Consider the following 25,010-nt stretch of genomic DNA (forward strand, 5'->3'; position numbering starts at 1 on the left):
CATATTAATCAATCATTTTGGATTTAAGTTAGTATGCAAGTACATTAAACACTTGGAGAAAAAGATTTTATGTTCATAATTTATCCGACTCAAGATTAGGATACATATGGTCCAGAGAAGGAGAAGTAAAAGAAGAGCTTACGTTTATAAAAATAAATTATAAATTATGTCATATTTAGAAGACATTTGTAGTTTATTTCAATAAGTTTTTCAATATCTTATAAAAACAACATATAACTTGTAAGAAGATAGTTTTACTTTATTTTTCAATTATAAAAATAACTCATACATAAAAATTTATATGATAAATAGTTATTAATTAAATACTTAATTACAAGAGTTTCTTAGGTAATTTAAGAAAAATTATATACTCTACTCTATCATTGAGTATTTTTACGTCGTGATTTTAAACTACAATTGCAGTTGAGTTGATATATTAATAATATTGTGAGAAATTGTTGAGAAATATAGTTACTGCCCCAATGCAGTTACGGTGAAGTTTTAAATCCTCAATCTTAATATTACAACATCAATTACAATTGTACCACAACTCCAAAGCATGTTCTTTTGATATGTGTTACTGATTTCCTACATCAAACATTATCGAGAAATTGGAACCAAGATAAAAATGGAAAGTGTAACATTGTATTCTTTTGTGATTTTTAATAGAATGCCAACATAAATTTTAATATAAAAATTATTTATTGATTTTTAAACTAATTTTCTTAAAACCCTTGTAAACCAGACTTGTTATAAATTTTTTACCACACATTTAATTTTATCTTTCTCCAAAAGAAAGAGAGAGATAAAGTCTATAGAATCAACTTAATGGTGTAAATTTTTATTGCATTCATATGCGGAAAACACATGAGAAAAAAAAAAGACTATTTTCTTTCTCAAAATAATTATCGATTCAAAGTTTGTACTCCCACTAAATTATATGGTCACATGCTCAGATAGACTGGTACATACACATGGGATTAGGGTCGTGTCAAGGTAGGGCCTAAGACTATTTTTTTTTATAAAATTTTAAAATAATATAAATTATTTATTTTTTATTAACTTTCTAGATTTTTAACCTACAACATTATTTATTAATGTTTTAAATTATTCTAATGTGTGCATATGTGCACTGTATTTGTTGTTATCTATAGTTCTACTCCTTTCACTTTTAATTATTTGTTTTTCTCACATTAATTATTAAAATATTAAAACACAACACAATTATTTTATTGTGATGTACAATTATATTTTCATTCTCAATAGGCCTAAGACAAATGTCTGGATGGTCTTGTTATCTATAGATCATGCATGGGATAATCTGTATTCACTTGAAGAGGTACAAAAGAATTGTTTTTTTATAAGGGTAAAAAAGAATTGTTATTTTCACATTTCGATGCCATGTGTATATCTTCGTAATCTTGAGTGATAGAAAGAATAAATATTATTAAGATATGGAGAATTTAAAAATATAATTTTCAATGTTTTATTTATCGTGATAAAGAGAAATTATTATATTAGTCCTCAAGAAAATTAATAGATATTCCACATTAATATGATAATAAAAAAACATAATTAAAATCATTAGATAAAGAATACTTAAATAAAAATTCCTATTTAATCAACACTAGTAGCTGATTCTATAGGAGTTGTTTCAATCCGTCTTTAGTTTTTCTTTAATTTTCATACAAATAGAAAAATGTTCTAACCTCAAAATTTTCTAAAACCATGATAATTACATAATTGATAACTCAAAATACATTATATAGTCGTTGATATGTAGAACTTGATATATAAAAATGGCAATTTACACTTCAAATTTTCAAGTATAAATAGAAAATTTTGCTTTTGGCATTATAACATATATGCATATATGTGTCATACATCCTCTCAATTAATATTTAACTTTTAAGAAAATATAAAATGTTTTTAGCATCTTAAATATAATTCGTAAACTTTGTACCAAAAATAATTAATTTGTAAACTAAATTGTATTCATTGTCTATGTGGTACATGAATATGAAACGTTGATAAAAACAAGAGTTAGTCTCATAAAAAATAAAATAAAAACACAGAAATTGTTATAAGTTTCTTCCTTTTGAGTCACATAAACACCCGTGCAAATACTTATTTTAGAAAAATTGTTTTCTTTTGTAATAAAATATTTTTTGTTTTTATAATAAAAATATTTAAAATTTGAAATATAAATTAAATAAATATATACAAAAAATAGATATTAGAAATTAAACTAAAGAGATATAATTAACTGTAAAAGGTAAATAAAATCAATAAAAATAACTAGTGAAATTCATCAAATGAATATATATATATATATATATATATATATATATATATATATATATATATATATATATATATATATATTACTAATTTGTTTTTATGAATGTTGTACGATAGGTTCAAAAAGTTATCCAAAATAAAAACATTTGTTATAACAATGCATGAATATTTAATATTTCTTAGTTAAATACATAACAATTCATCAATATTCTTCCTTATAAATATAATCATTAGATTGATATTAGTTATAAACAATTGTTAATTTCCCCAAAATAATGTTATCTTCACTTGTTTTCTTTAGTTAATTAATTATTGTACAAATTTAACTAATTGTTACACTTACATTGTGAATTTGAGGTAAGGAATCAAACCTTAGATTAACCTCTCTCTATTCTTAATTTCTCTTGTCATGAAAGTCTCTTAGCCAAAGCTTGATGCAATAACTTCAACACACTATTGCAAAAACGTCAGTCAACAACGATTAAAAATGTCTTTCAACGACGGTTTAAAATCGTTTTTGTAGATAATGTCGTTGAAAGTCTTAACTTTCAACAACAGATCCATTAAAAACCGTCTTAGAAAAAAGAATTCTTCTAAGACGGTTGTTACATAAGAATCATCTTGGAATGCAGTCATTCCAAGACGGTTGTTATATAAAAACCGTTTTAGAATGAAACTCTTTTAAGATGTTTTTTATATAATATAAATAAAATACAATTTAGATCACCCAAATTTAATAAAACAAACAAACATCTTTGGTTGATAGGATATATAGGTCAAATCATAAACTCTCATCACATCAACAGAAGTGGTATAACTAATCAACTTTAATCACTACTCTAGACAACTTAATTGTTCAACAATGACATGCCATAGGGACTCTGCCAACTACAATGGTTTCAGAAAAGAAATATATTCATAAAATGGATACATTAAGTTGACAATATCATGCATACATTGTCATACTTGAATGTATTTCATTGCATCTCTCTCAAAAGTCTGCTAAGTTTGAGTCTCTAAATTATCCATCAAAGGTTGCAAATTAATGAGTAGAAATCCTCACAAAACAAAGGTTGCAAATTATCCATCAAATGGAACTTAAATTGTATATGTTATTATCAATGAATTAGAAATGCATTATCTAGAAAACAAGAAATGTAAGACAACAAGACAGTAGAAATCCTCACAAAATATTGCTTCAATGTACAAACTTACAAGTCCGAACAATTACTAATCCACTTCAACCTACTCATGCCACTACTTCTCCTTTAAAACCCAACATCTTTCTTTTCTTTCTTGTTATCCCATTCTTCTCAATAATTCAATTAGTTATATTACAAATTGGAATTAGTTCAAGAAAAAAGCATAGGGAACCATGACGTATCAAGTCGCTAATTCCATCCTTTGGTGCTTTGTTTTAATTGTTGTGAGCGTTACCATTTTCACTTCAAAAGTTATTTTTGCCAGCAAACAATCAAAGATAAAAGGCTTGGTAATGAAATGAGATCGATCAATGTTGGAGATTTAATCATGAATGGAGAAAACATCATTCACAACTTGCCATATGATCGGTGGGCTATGCTGGAAAGATGACACACAACATCGGTATGGGCCTTATCCATTACAAAGTTATTGATCCTAGATACGACCCAATAAATCCCAAATTTAACACCTTGAGATATGGAGCTTCTAGGATTCAAGGCAAAGTCTGGATAACCTTCCAAAGAGATATGCATATTAAGCTTGATGCCAAATGTGTGAGATCATTGACAATCTCACCTCGAGTATTACGATACAGTAAAACTTCTATATTTTAAGTGAATGAGTGGATGTTTGAAATAGCGTTTACAATGCACATATACCTATATTTTCACATTAAATCAAATAAAGATGTTCACACTACAAAAAGAAAATATGATTTTGATGCATGTCATATTTTGAGACGTTTAACCAAATAAGTACTAAGAAAAACAAGGATATATATTAAAGGATGGTTCGCATAAGCAGTAAGAGTGTGGGATTCAAATCAAATAAATGAAGAAAGTTTGTTCCCCGATTATGCATTGAAAATCCATTGTATACAGTTTAAGAACAAAACAATCAGTGTTGTACATAAAGAAAGACCTTTTTAGCATATATTGAGAAGTATGATTCAGAGATACAGCAAGGTAGTACAATGGGGATTTCATTGAGTCGAAAGGTGTATTACTATTATTCATCCAAAGAAAAAGATAATTCAATATAAGCTTCTTTTTTTTTTTAAGTGAATGGAACTTTATTTATACGTATAAGAAAGGTTTATTACTATTATGCAACACTTTGGTTTTTTATTATTGAAAGCAACACGTTCTTATTCTATTCAAATTTGATGCTCACAAGTTATAAATCAATGATATGGAAGACAGAGTCATGCAACTCCGGTAGCACACACTATCTTTGTTATGTCAATGAGATTTGGTCAACGGAACGACATTAATATCCCATCAAACCCTGCAAGAATATTCTAATATCAAACCACCAATTCTGACCAATGGCAATGAAATAAATCAGTTTAATTAAGATTGCGCGTTCCATCTAAACTTCTTCCGACTAATGAAATAAATACGAAACAAAATATTCAAACCACTACAACACACTTGTTCTCCAGAAAAAAGTGTTTGCATTAAACCCTTTTGCAGCCATAATCTCTATTAATCCATTATCCATCCTTCAATGAATCTCTTTCCTATGATCACAACAACAATCTTCACTTTGATTATGTTATGTAGCATGTCAGTGGTGGTTCATGTTCAGGGAAAGCAACCTTACGTTGGTTTGGCCACAACAGCATGTGGCCAAACGGGAAATTCAAACTCTATGCGTGGCTACACTTGCAATGGCGTGAATCCTAGTTGCCAAGCTTACCTCACCTTCAGGGCTCAACCCCTTTACAACACTGTTCCCTCAATATCTGCTTTGTTGGGTTCAGACTCATCTCAACTTTCTGTGGCAAATTCTGTTTCTGAGGATGGAACCTTTGAAACAAACAAGTTAGTGATTGTTCCAATCAATTGCTCTTGTTCAGGTAACAACAACAACCAGTATTATCAGTTCAACACATCCTACGAGGTTGAAAGAGGGGACTCGTATTTTGTGATCGCTAACAACACTTTTGAAGGCCTTTCAACATGTCAAGCATTGCAGGACCAAAACAACATTCCCGAAGGAGACTTAATGCCGGGAAATGAACTCATTGTTCCTCTTCGATGCGCTTGTCCCTCGAAGAATCAAACTGAGCAAGGTGTCAAGTACTTGTTGAGTTACCTTGTGGCTTCTAATCACATTGTTTGGCTCATTGGTGAAAGATTTGGTGTCAGCAGTGAGACAATTGTTGAAGCTAATACTCTTTCTTCTCAACAACCAATAATTCATCCTTTTACCACACTTCTTGTACCTCTTCAAGACGAGCCCTCGAGTAATCAAACTTCTGAGCCATCTCCACCACCATCAACACCTCCACCTCCGCCTCTATCTTCTTCTAGTGGAAGATCAAGCAAAACATGGGTGTATGCAGTGGTAGGAGTTGTTGGAGCTATTGCATTAATATCATCAGTCCTTTGTGCCATCGTTTTCAGGACGCGTTATCTCAAGGGTGGTAATAAAAGGAAAGATGATTCTTTGATTGTGTCTGATAGTTTTGTGGCTGTGGCTATTGAGAAACCACAAGAGAAGAAGTTGGAAGAAGAAGAATCTGAAAATTTGGCAGAGATCATATCTGGCATAAGTGAATCATTTAAGGTGTACAGATATGAGGAACTGCAAAGTGCAACGAATGGTTTTAGTCCTAGCTGCTGCATCAAAGGGTCGGTTTATCGCGGTTTCATCAATGGGGATTTGGCTGCAATAAAAAAGATAGATGGTGATGTGTCAAAGGAGATAGAGCTTTTGAGCAAAGTGAACCATTCAAATGTTATACGTCTTTCTGGGGTTTGTTTTAACGGGGGCTATTGGTATCTTGTTTATGAGTATGCTGCTAACGGATACTTGAGTGATTGGATCAACATCAAGGGAAAGTTTCTGAGTTGGACACAAAGAATTCAAATTGCATTGGATGTTGCTACAGGACTTGACTATCTTCATAGTTTCACTTCTCCTCCTCATGTACACAAGGATCTGAAGAGTGGTAACATTCTTCTGGATAGTGATTTCAGGGCAAAGATTTCAAACTTTAGGCTTGCAAGGTCAGTGGAAAGAGAGGGTAGTGAGGGTGATCAATATGTGATGACAAGGCATATTGTTGGGACAAGAGGATACATGGCTCCAGAGTATTTGGAAAATGGTCTTGTGTCTACAAAGCTTGATGTCTACGCATTTGGGGTTTTAATGTTGGAAATGCTCACTGGAAAAGATGTTGCTGATGTTTATGCAGAAGGAAATATTGCGAATTTGTTTGATGTTTTAAGCGCGGTGCTTGACGAGGAAGGTGAACATTTGAGATTGAGTGAGTTCATGGATCCCTCTTTGAAAGGAAATTATCCAATGGAACTTGCTGTGTTTGTGGCTAGAATGATAGAAACTTGCATAAAGAAAGATCCAGCAAGTCGACCTGACATGCACGAGATTGTGTCATCTTTGTCCAAAGCCTTGGATTCTTCATTGAGATGGGAAACGTCTATGGAAAGGAAGTTTAGATTCTACAAAGGGTTCCTCAATTAGTCAATAAGCTGTTTTGTTAATCACTTCCCTATATTTTCTCTCTTCTGTTTGTAAATGTTGCTGTGTATTGTAGGATAGAAAGATGGATGAATAATAATTTATTTGATCTTTAATTTTTCCCGAACTTGTCTTCCTGAAGGTATTTGAAATAACACAAAGTCAACTAGAGGCATGTTCGTGAGAAGTTCTGTCAGTGTCATTATTCAACAGTTTCATTATTTGGGTATATAACTCTCTATCTCACTTATTTTTCATTATTGTTATCTATACATCTTAAAAATATTCTTTTAAAATTAAAGGAGTCAACAAAAATCTTGATCTATGAAAAAAAAATTGACTATTCCGAAATCAGCCAGCTCCATATGATTCTTGTAAACAACACAATCACGCATCAGTATGCTTTGATTGAATATGATATCAAGTATCACGTGTTGCAAGCATCAAATTATCAATATTGATATTCTCTTTCCCCCTTTTCCAGCGTTACAATTATTCACAAGATACATTTATCTTTGAAAGATACTAATGAAATGTGTCCTTTATTCTGCAATTTTTTTAATACAAATGGACCAAGGTAAGTGTCAACCAATTATTACATGTCACCACTTACTTTATTTAGTATAAAATAACAAATTGCAATATCAGTTATGACATTGAACTTTCAATCAGTCAGGTTCTTTACAAAACTAACATTTTTATTTGTGTAATTAAATGTTTTTGTGCCAATAAACATGCTATACATATCTATTTGTAATTAAATAATAGTATAAAAACTATTTACACTAAAAGGAACCATTTTCGCAAAAAATAAAAACAAAAAAATTGGAATAAGCAGCTCATTTAGTTTCAGCTATTCCCAGTCTAATGCCTTGTATCCAATCGCAGGTTAATCCTCGGTGGTCAGCAACAATGAGAAAATAATAGGATTTATAAAAAAATAATGAAAAGGGGCTTGCACAATTTGCTAAATAGTAAGTTCAAAATTTGTTTTCTGGCAAGAAATAGGTCAATAGGACAATAACTTACTTATTCCTCAAGTCATTATTCTTCTGAAACTAGCTCATATTCAAGAAAATACATATATCCATATCAACGATAAATTTTGTTTTCTAACAAATTCAACATACCTACAAGCACAACTTCGAGTACATTACAAAACTTGATTTATTCAGCAGCAGAATATCATGCATACTTATTCCTCACATAAAATTTCTTCTACTGTTGAAACCGAAATCTTAGTAGTCATACACAATAAATTAATCATTAAAACAATGAATAATGGTTGTATACGAGAGCCGATCCAATTTGTGAGCTAGCAGTGAAGTTGATGGAATTAAGTGCATCTTGACCACCCCACAGAAACAGCATTAAACCTGCAAGAAGCTTGCATACTTTGCACCTAAGAAAAGCCGCTGGATGCAGAGCAGTGCATTTTTAGTAACTTCAACATTTTCATGATTCATTAGTTTCATAACTCGTTCTTTTGCCTTGAGGTCTGACACAATGATCCGTCCAGCAGAATGATGCTGGATAAACTGTGAAAGGTCATAGCAAGCAACAGCCAGAGTCCTTGGATCACTGGACGTGTCCAAAATTGTTAGTAGGACCCTTAGAATCTGCAACAGATGAAAATAGTATCAATAAATAATAGATGAATGTTTGAGATAAGATAGAGTACACAACAAGATTACACACTATCATCATTATCTTCTTCTTTTTTTGCATTACAACAAATGGCACTTGATATAGCATAATCATCTGTTCTTGCTATAAAAATGCCTCTAATCACTATTGATGGCAAAGAAAAATTCGCATTTTGTATTAAGTATCTTATTGGATGGGATCCACAAGCACCCTAGGAACAAAATATTTTAAAATCCATATACTGTGTTTCTGATCAAAATCAGCACAGTACAATGTGTATTTACTACTTTTAGATGAATATCAAATCTACTTTAAAAACACCTCATGTTGTCTTTTCTCTTCTTCAGGACAAGAATATTTATCTAACACATTAAAGCAACAATACCACTGAACAGAACCAATCAATTCTTTTGCATATCTGCAGATGTTCTTCAAAAGTTAATAGAATTTATAAAATGGAAATATTTTTTATAAAATGTAAATTTAGTGAAATTAAACAGTAAATGGACAACTTTACATTTTATGGATCTGTTGTGATTGCATCCCCAACTGAATGTCCACTTTATCACTGTCTTCAACAGTTCAAGTATTGGCTTAAGAGATAAAATATGTTTGATTACTTTATTTATTTCCTAATAATTATAAATAAAAGTAATGGAACATATTTTCTCTTAAGCCATTGGTTGAACTGCTGACCACAATGAGAAAGTGAAGATTCAGTTGGCTGCAATCACAAAAGGTTCCATAAAATGTAAAGTTGCCCATTTACTGTTTAATTTCATTGCATTTACAATTCATCCTAATGACATATTATACGCCAATCAAAAGTGTTGAAGGACGACATTAGTTATCAGTTGAAAAATCTTATCACATGATCATTGCTTGAAAAACACCATCCATGTTGATACTATCTCTATCACTAAAAGAGAGAAACTTAAATAGCTTGCAAAATTAACTGTGTAATGCCAAGACAGCCTCAGATATGGGAGGGCATATTCTATCATGGAATAAAACATCAAGTAGCTCCATACTGTCTAACTTACAAAGAAAAGTATCAGAAAACACAAAAGTACTCTAGCTAGCCAGCCAGCCAGTTGGTATTCAATACTAACCATTCCTATCAAGGTGAAACCCAATATCATCCCCAGAGATGCCAATTATATATTGCATGAAATAACAAAGAAAAGTGTACAGCCACAAGTAACTGAAAGCCTTGTTATTTTTCTCATCCAAAAATTTCATGTGTGCTTAATCAAGAATTCGGCTGAAGCATAAAAGAAGGGATAATGCATAGATACCTGGAAATCATTTTCTTCAAAGTTGTTTATATTTTCTCGCCAGAATATGGGATCTTTGTGCATGGGAGACCAATCCAGATGGCCAAGGAGAACTTCTTGCTTGTACATATCAAAAGAACTTAGTCTCTTGATATTATCCTTAAGCCCTTCTTCCAAGGAATTCAGGGCCTCCAACAAGTCCTATAACAAACTTTTCTAATTAATAGAAGTGTTGAGCAAATAACAGGAAATAGATTATTTCAAAAGGAAATGTAAATGTATGATCTAAATATTGGGAAACAGAAACAAAAACTGTATCTAAGAGTATCATGGAAAGCATGCATCCTGGAAAACAGAAACCGTATATAACAATACAGTAGAGAGCACTGTATGCCAACAAATAATTTTTATATTTATTGTAATGGGGACTTGGGTATTATGGGATGGGTGTCTAATTCCCACATCGAGTAGTATGGAATGCTCAGTGGAATATTTAAGTGGGAAAAAAAAGGGGCAGCCAAATGCTCAAGACTCCCAGTCCCACTATGCAACCCAACCCCTGCAAGAAGACAATTTCCAGTATTTGAATCTATGATTGCCAGGTTACAAGACAGCAACCGAAAGTGGCAAAAATGTATATCAAAAATATTTTCTATTCAAGGCACCAATTATAATTTTACACAATTTGCACAAATAAATTTTCAGAAGTTAATGTAGGTTCAAATTATCTCACCTCATCACTCCATGCTTGTGCTTTTAAACTCAGGACAACTTGTGCCAGCTGAAGGTCAACCATCTGAGCACCCAATGTCCCTTTTGACATCAAATTCTTAAGAGTCAAGACAACAACTCTAACCACCTATCAAATTTATAAAACAAGTGTGCCAACATTAGACTGCTATACCAGAGAAGTTATAAACATCAACTTGCAGCCATTACATAGAAATAAATATAACAGAAAGTTAATACAAATTCAGTAAAAATCAAATAACTGTGAGCTATAATTAATAATAATATTGCAAGGAATAAAAAAAATTTGAACAACATTTTGTTTGTAAGCGAAAACTGAGATGAACATCAGTTCAGCAAGTCAGCCATACCTTCTCTTTTGTAGAACTCCTGACAACATCAATAAGTCGCGGAAGGGTTCTTGAAGTAGCCAAATATTCAATTGCTGGCTCATAATAGGATAAGAGCCATATGCAGAGACATGTTTCATAAAGAAGCTGCCGAAGAGGAATTTATCAATTAATTTTTGTTCCCTACAAAAGCACCGTGAAATCTACAAATTTTATCAGTAATATTTAATATTTTATTGATAAATCAATTTAGACGCCAACAAATCTGGAATCCCCAGATACCACTCAGTCATTGTTTTTCCAAAAATCTATCATTTGGTCGGATGCACCAAGCATGTTTAAGTTAACCATCTCTAAATTCAATACAAGCTATTGGATTTCCAGTTCCAGCAAGTATTACAGGCATAACTAGATATATCATGCTTCCTCAAGCACCTATCCTATTGGTATAATATATATAAGCCAACTGAAGGAAAATCCAGTTACTCGGCTTTTGGATTCTCAGAGGTAGAGTCCAACAAACTTACCTGAATTGACTGTTGAGTGGATGCTGGCGAAATCAAGGGCACAAGTAACTTGACCCCATCAGCCTGAACAAAGGAAGACCTAACCACAGGTTCCTTAAGTAGTGTTGCTAGGCAATTGATAGCAGTTGGGACTCCACGAATAGGATGAGAAGGTTTCTTCAACTACAGATATAATAAATAGACGAAAGTAAGAATGCATGTGTATTACATACAACTGAACCTACTCACATCTTAAGATATAACATGCAATTTTTTTATTCATGTAAAACATTTCAAAAACTTCCTATAGATCTGAGTGCAGATTTTTAAGCCATCTGGTTTAATTGATTCCATGGTCCAATTTAAAACTAGTTGTTCAAGTTCAGCATATAATGTGTCACTCTTGCACACTTGCAAATCTTACTAACTCCCATATATGTCAAGAGTTGTGGCAGCTTCCTCCATAAGTTGATGTGATTAGGTGCATTGTTGACAAGTCTGTGAATTACTCTTACGCAGTTGATCTAGTGAGAAAGAAACAATTTCATGTATCACATACCTGTTCACAAAGCCATTTTACCAATCCTATTAAAACATCATCAATAGTGGTAAATGGCTTCTTTCCATTTGATGCTTCTCCATTAGACACAACGCCATTCTGATTTTTTGGCCTGACACTATAATCAGAAAATGGTGAAATTTTGCAATAACTGGGAAGGTAATAACTTGTACAAGTATACAACAGATCTGTTATTTGATTCAAATCTGAGAAGTTTTTTTTGTATTAAAATGTGAAAAGTCTCGTGTTTGTATTACCTAACAACTAAAGCAAGGATCTTACAACTTTTCTCTTGTATGAACCAATTTCCTTTCCAGAGCAATCTGAAAGATGGATAATATTGTTAGTTATTTTTTGTATATCATAACTTTGAGACAGTATCTAGGGTGGACTAGTTAACTAAGTGGTTCATGGTGGTCCATTTTTTTTAACCAATTGGAATTACAATTTCATCCTTATAGTTTGTATACATTGCACAAAGACGCCATCAATTAAATGTTTGTGATTAAATGGGTATTGTGGACAATGAACACAATGGATTTGAGCACAAATATGGACCTCTGATATGAACATTACGAGGCACAAAGTGTTGTCCATATGAATTGATTCCACATGGGTTGATCGCAGTAGGGCTTTCTGATGGTCCAGGATTCCATACCAGTGCTTCCACGACCTGCAGTTGCACCTGTGCGTGTCGTTTGACCTTCCGATCACAGTGATTTCTTTTCAGATCATGCAGGACACGGTGTGGTTGAAGCTGTGGGGTCCACGGTGTGGAGAAGGCGTTACGAGTGGCACAGAACATGCTGAAGAGAGCGTCGTTGCTGATTTGGTTTCTGTCAGATCTTGGTTTGGATTTGGAGAGGGAAGGGTTGGGACAGAGGAGGAGGAGGAAGTGGAGGGAAGAAGAAGAAAAAGAAGTAAAGAGAGGTAACGACACCGCCGGAAATCGCCTCCGGCAGCAGCGCACGGTGGAGAACGGTGACTGGGGAGGAGGAGAAGAAGGGCCAACGAACAGAGGAAGGAGATACTGTAATAAGGGACGGACAGACATAGTGTAAATTAATTTTAATTACTAAAATTAATTAAAAGTTTAATCTCAACCATTCAATATTTTATTATTAAATCTATTGGTTGAAAATTATTGGTCTACAAAAGACCACTTAGTCACCTAGTCCATCCTAGACACCGTCTAACTTTGAAGTACAAAGAAAATAGTCAAAATGCATAACAATCATAAGTCATTATCTAGATGACAATCATACATAGCTTTTTATCCTCAAGTTGTAAAAATGATAAGAAAAATGTAATTAAGGGATTCAGTATAGTTTCTGTCCAAGGGAAAGATATAATACTATAAACTACATATATACAAATGATGCACAATCTTCCAACAAGCACATATTTTACGTGCACAAAGATATGATAATCAATGGTTAGAGCAGGGTGTGACCCCCCTACAAACACATTCTATTTGAAACAAATGCTGAATTTTAATATAATAAGAGATGAGCTTTCCTCATCTCCAAAGCAAAGAAAGTGAATAATTAATATACAAAAATCGCAACAAAAATATATTTGAGTAAATACATAACTTAGGAAAGGCTCATAAGTATCTTCATCAGCAAGGGCACTATCATGAAACAGTCTTGCTCTCTTCGGGTTTGCTGCAAAAGATTATAATTTAAAGGTTATGCCACTGTTAACAAACAAATGAAAAAAAACGACCAATTTCAACAAATTACCAGCAAGCATTTCATCTATCAGTGCCAAAACATACTCCACAGTATCTTCCTTGAAAATGTCACGCAAAACACGAACAAACACGCGAACATAAGAGGGACCATCCTGCCACACAACGATATTTAATTTTCAATACCAGTAGACAGCAAACTCGGGAATCACAAATTAAATCCACTTCAAATCAACATTGCAATCAAACTCAACTTTAAAAACAAAAGGCACAACAATTAACATATTAGTATTATTATTTTAAAAAATAATAGTTTAACAATTAAAATTAAAAACTATTACATCATCGAGCAACTGTGCTCTGTGACTTTCTGGTCGGTGATCGTAGCGCCTTAAGAGCTGAAGGCTCGTCCCTGAGATGAGCTTGGTGGACATGTAGGTCTCCCATGGGATGTCCCTCCTCAGAACCTTCGCGAAAAAACGGACACAATGTCAGCGTAGAAATTCAATTTCAATCCACATCGACGATCGATCGACGACATTAAAATGCACGAAAACTAAATCGAAACGGAATCGTAGTTTTGCAATCAGATCGAAAGGGAGAGAAAACGGATCGGGAAGTACCTGTTCGGAGGTTAATTCGGCCTGGTACATGGCAGTGGGGAACCCTAGAACTGGGCGAAGTTCGCTCGAGAAATTCAGAAAATGGAACTGCGAATGAAGAAGTGAAATCGAATCAAATAAAATAGAAATGAAAGAAAGTGTGTGATGATGGATCAAAAGAGAGGTTTATTTTTACCCGCTATGGTAGATTTTGGATTTGCAGCAGAGAGAAGGAAGAAGTAAGAAGGAGAAGGGAAATAGATCAGTTTTGGAAGCATGTGATGTGGTGAGCATCACTCGCTCGCTCCACAATCATGTTCATCCCTGGGACACGTGGCTGCCAATCTGTTTTTTTTTTTTCTAACTTCTGTTATTTGTTTATTACCCTTACCTGTGGGATTTTATTTTTCTTTTCTAGTTCTAGACATCACGAGATATCCCAGCCCATTGTGATCAAAGGCTAATTTCCCTTGGCAACACAATTTATATTGCCATTTGCGAATACCTATGAGTTACTTATAAGATTTATGTAAATGTAACTATGTAAGAATATAATTGTGTTCTTTAAAAAAAAGTATATAATTGTGTAATATTTATATGTTTTTTAAATTTCGAATTGTAAATGAGAAATGCATTTCTGAGAAAAAAAATTTACTAAAAGGTTTTTCTTAAAAAGAAAAACAATTATATACCATTCGCAAGGTCCATAGATCGTTGCTTTTGTTCTATCTTCTGGTCTAACTTTGGTTTTTACGTTTCAAAGTGCTTTCTTTATCTTATTTTTTAAAAGATTTGGAAAATGATATTGTAAAACACAATTTAACCTTCTTACTTCTTGTCTTTACATTAATATGTTGGATCATGAGGATTAATAAGCCAAGAGTAAAACTCGAGTGAATTGAGCACCACTTTAAGGCATTAGGTATCCTTGCCACTTATACGTAGCTCGAGTTGTCAATTCTGATCAAATGCAGGACTTTTTCCTCCCACTTGACACCCTCAAATCAAGTACTATAAACTTTATTTTGTCATTAACTCAATTAGAATATGCATTGAGAGGAATTAATATTAATTAGATTTAATTACTTATTTAGTCCCTATATTTTTTTAATTTATTCATTTTAGTCCTTATAGTTAATAATGATTTTTGTAGTTCCTATAATTTACCATTTAATTCCCAATAGGTCCTTACCATTAAAATTATTTAACACCCTTAAATTATTATTGTTAGCCATCCTTCCCTGGAGCTCCCTCTCGTCCGGGAGGCTCTCGCCAGCAAGGACTGCGACTCCTCTCCCTCCGCCAAGGAAGAGGGAGAGAGGGAGCTCCGGGAAGAGAGGGAGGGAGGCCTCCAGAAGTACGGTTTTAACTGTAGGACCTATTGAGAATTAAATGATAAACTGAGACTAAAAAAGTCACTTATTAATTATAAGAATTAAAATGGATAAATTTGGAAACTATAGGAACTAAATGGATAATTAAACCTATTAATTATACAACCATACATATATAATCAATAATATTTTATTTAAATTTAGCTTATGTCCTAGCCAGATATTCAGTGGCTTACAAACCGAGCCAAGAAAGGAGTTTCCTTGTAGTTGGGAAAATAAGGATATGAACGATAAAGAAGACTGTTTATGACAATTGACAAGTATTACTTACTTACACGGTTGAACAGTCACCACAAAAATACTGAGATACCACCTTTTTCCATTGCAACTTCAAACTAGTGGGGAGAAAAATTCCAGAAAAGAATATCAGCAAAATACAAAATATACAAACTTTTACTATAATTACTTCAACTGTTTTATCATTTTCAACTGTTGCAAGGTATTTTGTAATACATATCGAATCTGAGGTGCCTACATTTATCTGGAACTTGCAGAAACTGCACATTTCATCACTCCTCATCAGCACCCCCCTAAAAGAAAAAGAAAAAAAAAAGGAAAAGAAAGATTTCGGCAACCGCAGACTAACAGGAGCATTTTTCATTCCTTACTAGTCCGGAGTAGCGTGAAAACTATATAATTTTGGAACCTTTGAATCCTACATAATTTAAAAGACAAAGTTGATATATTGGTTGGTGTAAAGGAAAGAAAATTGTATCATATTTCTGGATTTGATTTCTCTAAAGTGAATCTTTACTTTACAGAGAAAAGTAAGTTTCAACCATTGATGAAAAATCAACGGTTCATGGATTTGTTAAAGTTTAACAAACAACTCTTTAATTATCTCATCAACAGTTGAGGTCCCTTACTTTGCTCTTTAAAGTGAATTACTCACTCTAAAAGGGTCAAATACCATTTTTCAATATGGAAAACTTCCTGTCAATCGGATATGGTCAAGGGTTCTTCTAAGTCCATACTTAGCCACAGCCTGGTTACCCTCTCTGAATCCATCTCCATAAGCTGCTGAGCTATCTGACTCAATCTGGTGTTTGAAGTACTTACCTAGTTTCTTCTCAAAGTCGGAACGTTTACCCTTCTTTGATGATGAAGAAGACGAAGGCGATGAGGATGATGAGGATGATGATGATGATGATGATGATGATGATGCACCTTCATCCCCAGTGCCAGGAATAATCTCTGATTCTAACCACATATGAGCCAAGACTTGGCAAATTCCCTCTTCAACTTCTGGCCTCAGATTGCCATAGCCTGCCATAATCCCACAAATTTGTCCAACTTAACACTGTTAAATCACTGAAATGAAAATACTAAGTTTCTAAATGGTATTGATCACAGGAAAGCTGATAGTACCTTTAAGTCTAAGCCATGCGTGCATCATTTCGTGAGCCAGGATTGATCCAGTCAATAACCTATCAATATAAAATCCTTGAATTATATTAGAGTGAATTCCATATGCAAAAACTATAGATTTTGAAAATAGACGATATCAGAAGGATACCTAGGAAGGCCATACAAAACAAGTATGGCTGTCACTTCACAACGACGGACCAGCCTAAAAGGCTCGGTTATCATATCTATGAGCTGGTATCCTGCTCCTATCCTTGGTCTCCTTAAAATCTGGAATTACAAAGAAACAAATAAAAGCCACTGCTTTATCAACAGAGATATTTTATATGAGAATTAAAATCATCAATAAGACTGAAATTCACAAGAGATCCCTACAGTGGGAACAGTTTGCTCTTCGGACAAGCAAAGTCCTCTGGTTTCAGGTAAGTGATGATGACCCTACATTCAAAAGCAATGCAAAATTAGAACAATGGAAGGGGTATGATGTAAATAATAGAAATAAAAGGCAAAACATAGAATGAAAGTTGAAAGCATTAACATTTACATTCTTCTCTCCCTCCATAGCCTCGTTCAGTGCTTGTCTCTCAACCAAAAGCATCGGAACTTGCTGCTCTATCTTCATATGTAAACCCTCATAAAACTCTTGTATTTCGACATAGAGAGGTTGGCATTCATGAGTATCCATGATAGCTGAGTCAAGACACTCCAGGCACAGCTTTCGACCATCGTCAAGCAACAGATATTTGGTATCCACTGACTGAACTGATCGGAAAGTTTCATACGGAAAGGAAAAAGACAAAAACAAAGAAAGGAGTGAGAGATGGGATACATCAGTATCTGCTTGTTGGTAACAAAAAATTACGAAAAAATTTTGTGATCTGATATAGCTGACCTCCAATCTTTGACAGCTACAACAGCGAGGAGTACCATCACGCTCATGCGATGGACAATATTTTTGTAGCCAGAAAGGATGTGCTCTATACTCAATGAGACCAGCTGAATTTGGTGGAATCTGCAATGAACAAAAATCAATCATTCAATTGTACTTTATATCTATAACTAGAAAAAATTGAAAGAACAAAATAAAGTGGGCAATTCTAAATTCAAAAAAGGAGGGAAGGAAAGGATAGCATGTTCACCCTGGTGATGAATTAGAGGGGTTTCACTTGTACTTTTCTGAATTTTGATTTTATTTTATTTCACTTACACTCCTTGTGATTAAAGGCTCTGGGTAAAATACAATTTCATTAATGAAATACTAGCCAACTACTTCAATCGACATTTCAAGGAATTCCAAAATAGCATTGTCCCACCAATTGATAGTAGCATTTGTAGGAAATGAAAAAATGTTTGACCTAGATTAGAAAACAGAATGGTTTCATTTGCAATTTTCTTGATGTATGAATGTATCATTTTAACATCTCTCTAGTCTCTCTGATTATGTTGGATGCCTGAGTATATGTCATAGCTCAAGAACAGGCTTATTTTTGCCATGCAACATATTGATATGAACTTAAACATGCATAGCCAAAATATCTTAGATCTCAGAGCAATTTTGAACAAAGTGTAAAATGATTTTAACTTGGAGTAGCCGTTCCACAATTTCTTAAAAATCATAAGCCAATTATTAAAATTTAAGAAGTAATCAAACATTCAAACTTATATCTGAGCCATCAAGGGCATGCATGGCACGATATACCTCAGCAGAACATTCTCAAGTACTATTCTGATTTCTGGACTTATTAAGTATATTTGAGAACAACTCAATATCAATGGCGTCCTTGAAAATATATGTTGTTGTGAAATTTGTAATGCACATCAAAATTTATTGAAACCATTGATCAAAGTCAAGCACAATAAATTGATTATAAATCTGTAAGCAAAAACTGGCTGCTAGTACTTACAAAGTTCTTGCAAACATCACATCTTGGATGATGCAACTCCTTATAGCAGGATTTATGATAACGACGATTTCCAGACATAGAAAACTGTGAATGAATATGGATTTAAGCATTATATACAATCATATTGACCTCAAAAAATTAAGGAAAAGGAAGTTAAAGATCTTCATTTATAAATTCCAGAAGAATGTTTAAAACATGTTATAAAATTGAGTTTCATGAAGCATGTAGCAATCAACACAAGACTCTAACCTCATAATCAGTGATTGGAAGTTTGCAAGCATGGCAACAAAAGCATTCTGGATGCCAATAACCTCCCATGCAACTCAAAAATCTTCCATGGCCAATCTCAGCATTACAGCCAGAACAGATTCTGCAAGCACATTTTGCAAGAACCAGGTTTAACCTCTGTTTTTATAAGTAAAATTCAAGAATTTATGAAAAGAAAACATTATAGATATCTTCTATCTTGATCCATGCTTTTGTCACTAAGGTGAATATTTCAATTTTCTTAGGGTGAGCACATAAAAACTCTTATGATGGCAAGATATTTATTATATTCACAAGTGTTAGCAAGTTACCATAAATATGACACAAATTGACCCCATTATCAAATGTTTTAAAGGGCTCTCCTTGCATCATTTTCATTTAATTGAAATGAAGGCAAAAAGTCAACAATCTTTAGTCTACATATCTACATTTCTGACATTAACTTAGCATAATTCAGAAATTCTTGACAATAAGTTTGGAAACATTTTCTGTTTGGACAGACTTTTTTTCCCACAAGCATTCCATCAAAGCAATTTTACTTATGAGGACAATCATTTGTCTCCTTTTATTTATAACAATTAGTGAAGTTTAGCATCAGTGTCAGATTGAGGAGAAGAACTAATATTCTACAGAAAGATGTCAACTTTCCCACAGGTACCTGTATACAGGTGGAAATAAGTGTGCAAAAGGTTGAAATAAAGAATCAGTCTCAGATCGAGGAGGAGAACTAATGCTCAAACTTTCTTGAATTGCCCTGGCAAGTTGTTCATCTTCCTCAAGTTGAACTTCATCAAGATGTTTGTCTTCATCCTGTTGAATTTTAGCATGATGGTCATCTTCATCTTGCTGAACTTCACCAACAGATTCAGCTTCCTCGTCGCTAAGTGGACACAGTTCATCATCTTCAGATTCAGAGTCGTCCTCTGGGGTTTTGTGAGGCAAAAACATAAGGCCTTTTTAAATACTTTAGCAGGGGGAAAATTGAGAATCCATTTCAAAACACATGTTTACCAAATGGAATTTCAGAATTTCTTTAATGGACTCTAACCATATGAAAAATATATTTAGTACTTTGATTTTCAACTAATGCAAAGCACCAGAATCAACAAATCCTGATAATTCTGGTGAACAGATTAAGATTGGGGTTTATTCGAGAGACTTGATCAGTGACACCATAGTAAATCATTATTTTATTAAATAAGAATGAAGAAGACACTAAGATAGACATAAAAAGAAAGGCCTGTATGTAAGAAATTAAATCATATGCATTTTTCTTAGAATATACATTTTAGTACCACATAAACTGAAATCCTGATTGTACCAAAAAGTTACATAAAGCAGCAAATGAACTTTAACCACCCATCAGAAAAAGCATAAATCTCACCAATAACTTTTTTCCCTTTCTTATCTGCCTCTGAAAGAGAGAGTGCTATTGCCCGACCAATTTCTTCTTTCTCAATATCCGTCAAATCATCCTGCACTCAGTTTAGCACTATTTCAATTCACAACTTCAGACCAAGTCTGAAAGGAACTATTACTATGTTGGGTTCATGATACTATCATGCTAGAAAATGACATGATAAGTTGTAAGAATGGTCAAAAAAAATTTGGTATAACCAGGAGGTGTAATCCACCTCCTACCGGATTGGCCCATTTTTGGGGTAAAGTGATACCTCCTCTTGTCACTCCATGTCCAAGCCGGGAATCAAATCCCAGACCTTGGTTAAGGGATCCAAGTACCGAACTACTTGTGTCAACAACTTTTGGTACTGGTCAATTTTTTACTAGAAGAAGAAAGTGTGATTACCGCTGAACAATCAAGATTGTCCGATATTCTGTCATCTTCATATTTCCCATGATATCTTCCTCCTGACGATTTACGGTTGGATCCCTTAAGCAACTTAGTAAACCAACCCATGCAATATTATTTGCTGCAGGTTGGGGTTGGCAAAACCTCTTCCTGAATTAAAGCCCCAAGTAGGTAAGTAAATATACTACAAATTATGCAGAACGAAATTCTGCAGATTAATTAAGCATATTTAAAACTAATACACAAATAAATGTACCAGAAAAACATGTCGTGATCCCAAAAGTGTTACAATCCAGTGCTATTTGAGGTACTACTTATAAGCTTTGCAAGGCAAGAAATAGGCAACATGAACAACAGACAGATCATGGAATATAAAGACCATATCACCTCTTATTTTGGGAATCACGTGTTACCCAGTTTCTCAGGTCCTCAACATTCAGATACATCAGAGAAAATGAAAAAAAAAACGAAAAGGATATGTAAAAGACTAAATGATGTTCTTCTGAAGACAAATTGAAAACGCAAGGAAGATTACAATCCAATCAGCAGGATATTTATGAGTATAAATGATAAAATAATGTTAAAGTTTCTTTCATTAGCAGAATCAACCAACCGATTCTGAAAATAAGGAAATAAGAAAAACATTGAATTTCACATCAAACGTACGAGTTAAGCTCAAATATCTTCAGTTCCGCAGCACCCAATAAGCTCTTTCTTTCTTTTGTGTCATTTTTTTTCCCTTGAAGCAACGCCCTATATGGTTTGATAAATCAATGGACTCTAATTGAATTGCTTCAAGAGAAATTCAAATTATTCCACATGCATGAAAAGAAACACCTTCCACCAACCCCCACCACCTATATTGTAGATTGTAGATTGAAAACACCGCAAGCATAAAGCACCCCCCCCACCCCCAAGAAAAGATAATATCAATAATATTCTAGACCAGACAGGAACAAAAGGAGGAAAAGATAAAGACTTTTATGTCACAAAGACAAAGAAGATAACAACATACCTTAAAAGAGATTATGAATCAGCAGAGAGACAAGTTAAGGAATCAGATGAATCCCAGTTCAAGTACACTTTTTTTTTCTGAATTCTGATTCTTTTTTACGCATAGTCAACCACATAGTAATAGCTTTTTCTCTCTCTCTCTCTCTCTCTTTGTTATGTGATTCTTGGAATAGCTTTTTGAGTGCAAAGAGTGAAAAGGGGAGTACTTGGATCACACGCAAATACAGGGAGGCCAAAAGGGATATAGAAACTCCAATAGTGGAATCTTCTAAGAAGGGGATGAGTGAGTGTATTTTTATTTACATTCCTTAAAAAAGAACACACACACACCAGAAAAGACGGATTGGAAGGTAGATATGGAGAATCAGAAGAAGCAGTTGAGGTTCAAATTCAAAGTCACTGTTTTACTCTGGCATGTGGGGTCCTCTATCATTTTTTTCTGCCACATTCCACCAAATGTCAATAGCAACATGAAAATATATAAAACTTTTTCGGTAGCTTCTTTCACTTGCGAGAGTGGGGAGGGTGAAAGATAGAGTTCTTGTTTTATCTTGTTTGTGCTCTACTTGTTGGTGACAAAGCCTGGTAAATGTTACTGCCAATTTTGGGTGTTCATGCGGTTGTGATAGATTAATTACAGCTCGATTCTTATTCCATGAAATTTTAACAAGGTTATTTTTTTAAAAGAGACTGTATCTTTTTTTCTATTATTCGAACAAATAATCCAATACAGATAAAAAAAAAATGTATAACTCATGTGTCTACTCAATTAACTGAACTAACCCTTTTGGTCTAAGAAATTATATTTATCTTCCATGCTGGATGGCAAGGTTATTTATTTGAATTTAAATTAATTAATTTGATTAACTAATAATTTATGAGATAACATCACTCAATTCAATACATTGCCATAATATACAAAGTTTTACGTACTGAATAACTATACCATGTAATTAATGAAGTTGTGAAATTTAAATTAATTTATATTTTAGGTAAAATTATTTCTTTAATTTCTTATCTTATTTTTGAATTTTTATTTGGTATTCTATATTTATCATGTATTATTTTGATATGTTAAAAAATCTCAATATCACTTCTTTTTAAAGGAAAAATCTCATATCACTTAAGAATAAAATTAATAATATTTTATAGATACTCTTTTTTCTTAACCTATGAGACAACTCTTAAAGATAAATTGTGGTGTTTACTAATTGACAAGATGAACAGTACCTTTGTTATTAATAGGTATGGCATGTATGTACCACGTAATCCCTCAAACAAGGCATTTAATGGACACGTTAGCACGCCAGTAACAAGATCAGATGGAGTCTAGTAATTGTACAAAATAAAGATAAGAGGCCGAATTAAAATTGGAAGAGAAGATAAAAAAAACTAAAGGAGCAATTTTACATATTTTAAAACAAATAATAATAATATATTAGTAGTAGCAGTACTAAATTATAAAAAGAAAAATAAAATTTAAAAATATATTTAAGAGACTAGGTCGGATAAGATGATTTGAAGTATAACTTGAGTTTGTCATAAAAATATATCGTGTCTAATTTGTAGAACTTGAATACATAATTTTTTTTTCTTACCCTTCTGAAAATGGATATTTTCCTAATTGTTCCTTAAATTGACAAATAATGAAGAAAATTAGTTACATCAGACATTCGAAAGTGTTAAGACTATCATGTATACTATTAATCATTTTGAAAATGACGAAAAACAAATGAATACTTTATTTGCATATTTTTGGAACCTAATTAATCTATAATTGATTATGGGGCTGACTGCTTTTGTTTATCTAATTTAGACAGCTATTGAATTTTGGAATGCGCATGCACGATGCAACTTCCTGCATAAATGAAATTGACATCTAAACTTTAAAGTGTTGAATGAAAGATAACCACGTCAAATGACTGAATTTTTATTTGCTTGTCCCCACAACAATAATTTATGCAGATAGAACCATACATCAAGAGGTAACAGACTACAAATGTTTAATGATAACATTTGTCATATGGTTTGATATAAAATGCGGTATATCATACACAAAATGAGACATCTCATTGAGAAATTGTTTGATTGATATTTGTATACCAATTATACTAAAATTAAAATTTCATATGTATAACAATTTTTGAGAGAAAAACATACCAGTCACATATATATTATACATCGCTGAATATATAAATTCAAATATTTAGCTAAGTATGGTTAAAAGTGTGTAACTAAAATTTATTTATTAGTAGTAAAAAATAAAATTAAACGAAAATCTCTCTCACACACTTTACTTGTTCATATGATTGGGTTAGATGTGCTCCCTGTAATTAATATAATAGAAAATTTTAGGATAATGTTAGGGAAACTTTTAATAAATATAATAGAAAATATGATCTGATAAGAAATAATATTTGTCAAAAAACATCAATCCCTTAAATTAACAAATCTTGATACCTGAGAGGGATTAGTCCCTTAATTTTCAATTGAGATACCTGAATTTCATAAAAAAAAATAGAGATATAAAAAGCGTCAAAAGAGTGTTTATAATAAGAATGTGTTTATGTATTATGATCCATAAATTTAAGATTTAGAAAGGAGAAGAAAAAAAACAAGTAATAGTATATGTACTTATAATGCAAATTGATTGTACATTATCATATTCAATCACAAATATTTACATAGAAAATTACTACTTCACATTAACTATCTTAAAACTAATGTCCAACATAATTTCTAATTGATTGACACTTCACATTGTAAATTTTTTTTTTACATAAAGTGCACATAAATTAAACTAAAAAGAGAGAAAGAAAGTTAAATAAAAAATATAATTAAAATCAAAACAATTTCACACTTTCTCTTTGTATTTATTATTTATTACTTATTACTTATTA

General features: G+C 32.7%; 3 protein-coding genes across 16 annotated transcripts; 1 reads left to right on the top strand and 2 right to left on the bottom strand.

The window, feature by feature from the left end:
• Nucleotides 1-4,813: 4,813 nt before the first annotated feature.
• LOC100806077 (lysM domain receptor-like kinase 4) lies at nucleotides 4,814-7,180 on the top strand. Its single transcript, XM_003519859.4, has one exon. The coding sequence runs from the start codon at nucleotides 5,014-5,016 to the stop codon at nucleotides 6,994-6,996; it is 1,983 nt and encodes a 660-aa protein (XP_003519907.1). The 5' UTR covers nucleotides 4,814-5,013; the 3' UTR covers nucleotides 6,997-7,180.
• An 881-nt stretch (nucleotides 7,181-8,061) lies between these two features.
• LOC100796479 (V-type proton ATPase subunit H) lies at nucleotides 8,062-16,367 on the bottom strand. 2 transcript variants are annotated; one of them, XM_041011026.1, is made up of 13 exons: nucleotides 16,226-16,367; nucleotides 16,022-16,085; nucleotides 14,378-14,464; nucleotides 14,096-14,221; nucleotides 13,807-13,909; nucleotides 13,656-13,728; nucleotides 12,319-12,384; nucleotides 12,062-12,179; nucleotides 11,524-11,685; nucleotides 11,018-11,143; nucleotides 10,651-10,776; nucleotides 9,939-10,118; nucleotides 8,062-8,612 (listed from the first exon to the last, which is right to left on the bottom strand). In XM_041011026.1, the coding sequence occupies exons 3-13, from the start codon at nucleotides 14,405-14,407 to the stop codon at nucleotides 8,364-8,366; spliced, it is 1,359 nt and encodes a 452-aa protein (XP_040866960.1). In that variant the 5' UTR covers nucleotides 14,408-14,464; nucleotides 16,022-16,085; nucleotides 16,226-16,367; the 3' UTR covers nucleotides 8,062-8,363. The 2 variants fall into 2 exon arrangements, with proteins under 2 accessions (XP_040866960.1, XP_006574707.1); XM_006574644.4 differs by lacking the exons at nucleotides 16,022-16,085; nucleotides 16,226-16,367 and adding an exon at nucleotides 14,553-14,806.
• LOC100806605 (protein DA1-related 1) lies at nucleotides 16,122-22,531 on the bottom strand. 13 transcript variants are annotated; one of them, XM_006574647.4, is made up of 13 exons: nucleotides 22,112-22,525; nucleotides 21,763-21,849; nucleotides 21,094-21,246; nucleotides 20,671-20,761; nucleotides 19,945-20,209; nucleotides 19,269-19,389; nucleotides 19,020-19,103; nucleotides 18,008-18,127; nucleotides 17,660-17,872; nucleotides 17,491-17,553; nucleotides 17,267-17,385; nucleotides 17,119-17,177; nucleotides 16,122-17,016 (listed from the first exon to the last, which is right to left on the bottom strand). In XM_006574647.4, the coding sequence occupies exons 3-13, from the start codon at nucleotides 21,202-21,204 to the stop codon at nucleotides 16,667-16,669; spliced, it is 1,596 nt and encodes a 531-aa protein (XP_006574710.1). In that variant the 5' UTR covers nucleotides 21,205-21,246; nucleotides 21,763-21,849; nucleotides 22,112-22,525; the 3' UTR covers nucleotides 16,122-16,666. The 13 variants fall into 13 exon arrangements, with proteins under 13 accessions (XP_006574710.1, XP_040866894.1, XP_006574711.1 ...); XM_041010960.1 differs by having other exon boundaries at nucleotides 21,094-21,242; nucleotides 21,353-21,849; XM_006574648.4 differs by having other exon boundaries at nucleotides 21,094-21,242; nucleotides 21,763-21,953.
• Nucleotides 22,532-25,010: the final 2,479 nt, after the last annotated feature.

Source organism: Glycine max, chromosome 2, assembly GCF_000004515.6.
Source record: "Glycine max cultivar Williams 82 chromosome 2, Glycine_max_v4.0, whole genome shotgun sequence".
NCBI lineage: Eukaryota > Viridiplantae > Streptophyta > Magnoliopsida > Fabales > Fabaceae > Glycine > Glycine max.

Excerpts from the sequence above, each read along its gene's own strand:
- LOC100796479 (XM_041011026.1), bottom strand. The coding sequence starts at position 14,407 with ATGTACCAGGCCGAATTAACCTCCGAACAG. Across the intron at positions 13,729-13,806 it reads GATAGATGAAATGCTTGCTG|CAAACCCGAAGAGAGCAAGA; the intron begins GTAATTTGTTGA and ends AATCTTTTGCAG. Across the intron at positions 12,180-12,318 it reads ATCCTTGCTTTAGTTGTTAG|TGTCAGGCCAAAAAATCAGA; the intron begins GTAATACAAACA and ends TTCTGATTATAG.
- LOC100806605 (XM_041010929.1), bottom strand. The coding sequence starts at position 21,204 with ATGGGTTGGTTTACTAAGTTGCTTAAGGGATCCAACCGTAAATCGTCA. Across the intron at positions 19,390-19,944 it reads TTATTTCCACCTGTATACAG|AATCTGTTCTGGCTGTAATG; the intron begins GTACCTGTGGGA and ends ATGTGCTTGCAG. Across the intron at positions 18,128-19,019 it reads GTGATGTTTGCAAGAACTTT|ATTCCACCAAATTCAGCTGG; the intron begins GTAAGTACTAGC and ends TGTTCATTGCAG.
- LOC100806077 (XM_003519859.4), top strand. The coding sequence starts at position 5,014 with ATGAATCTCTTTCCTATGATCACAACAACAATCTTCACTTTGATTATG.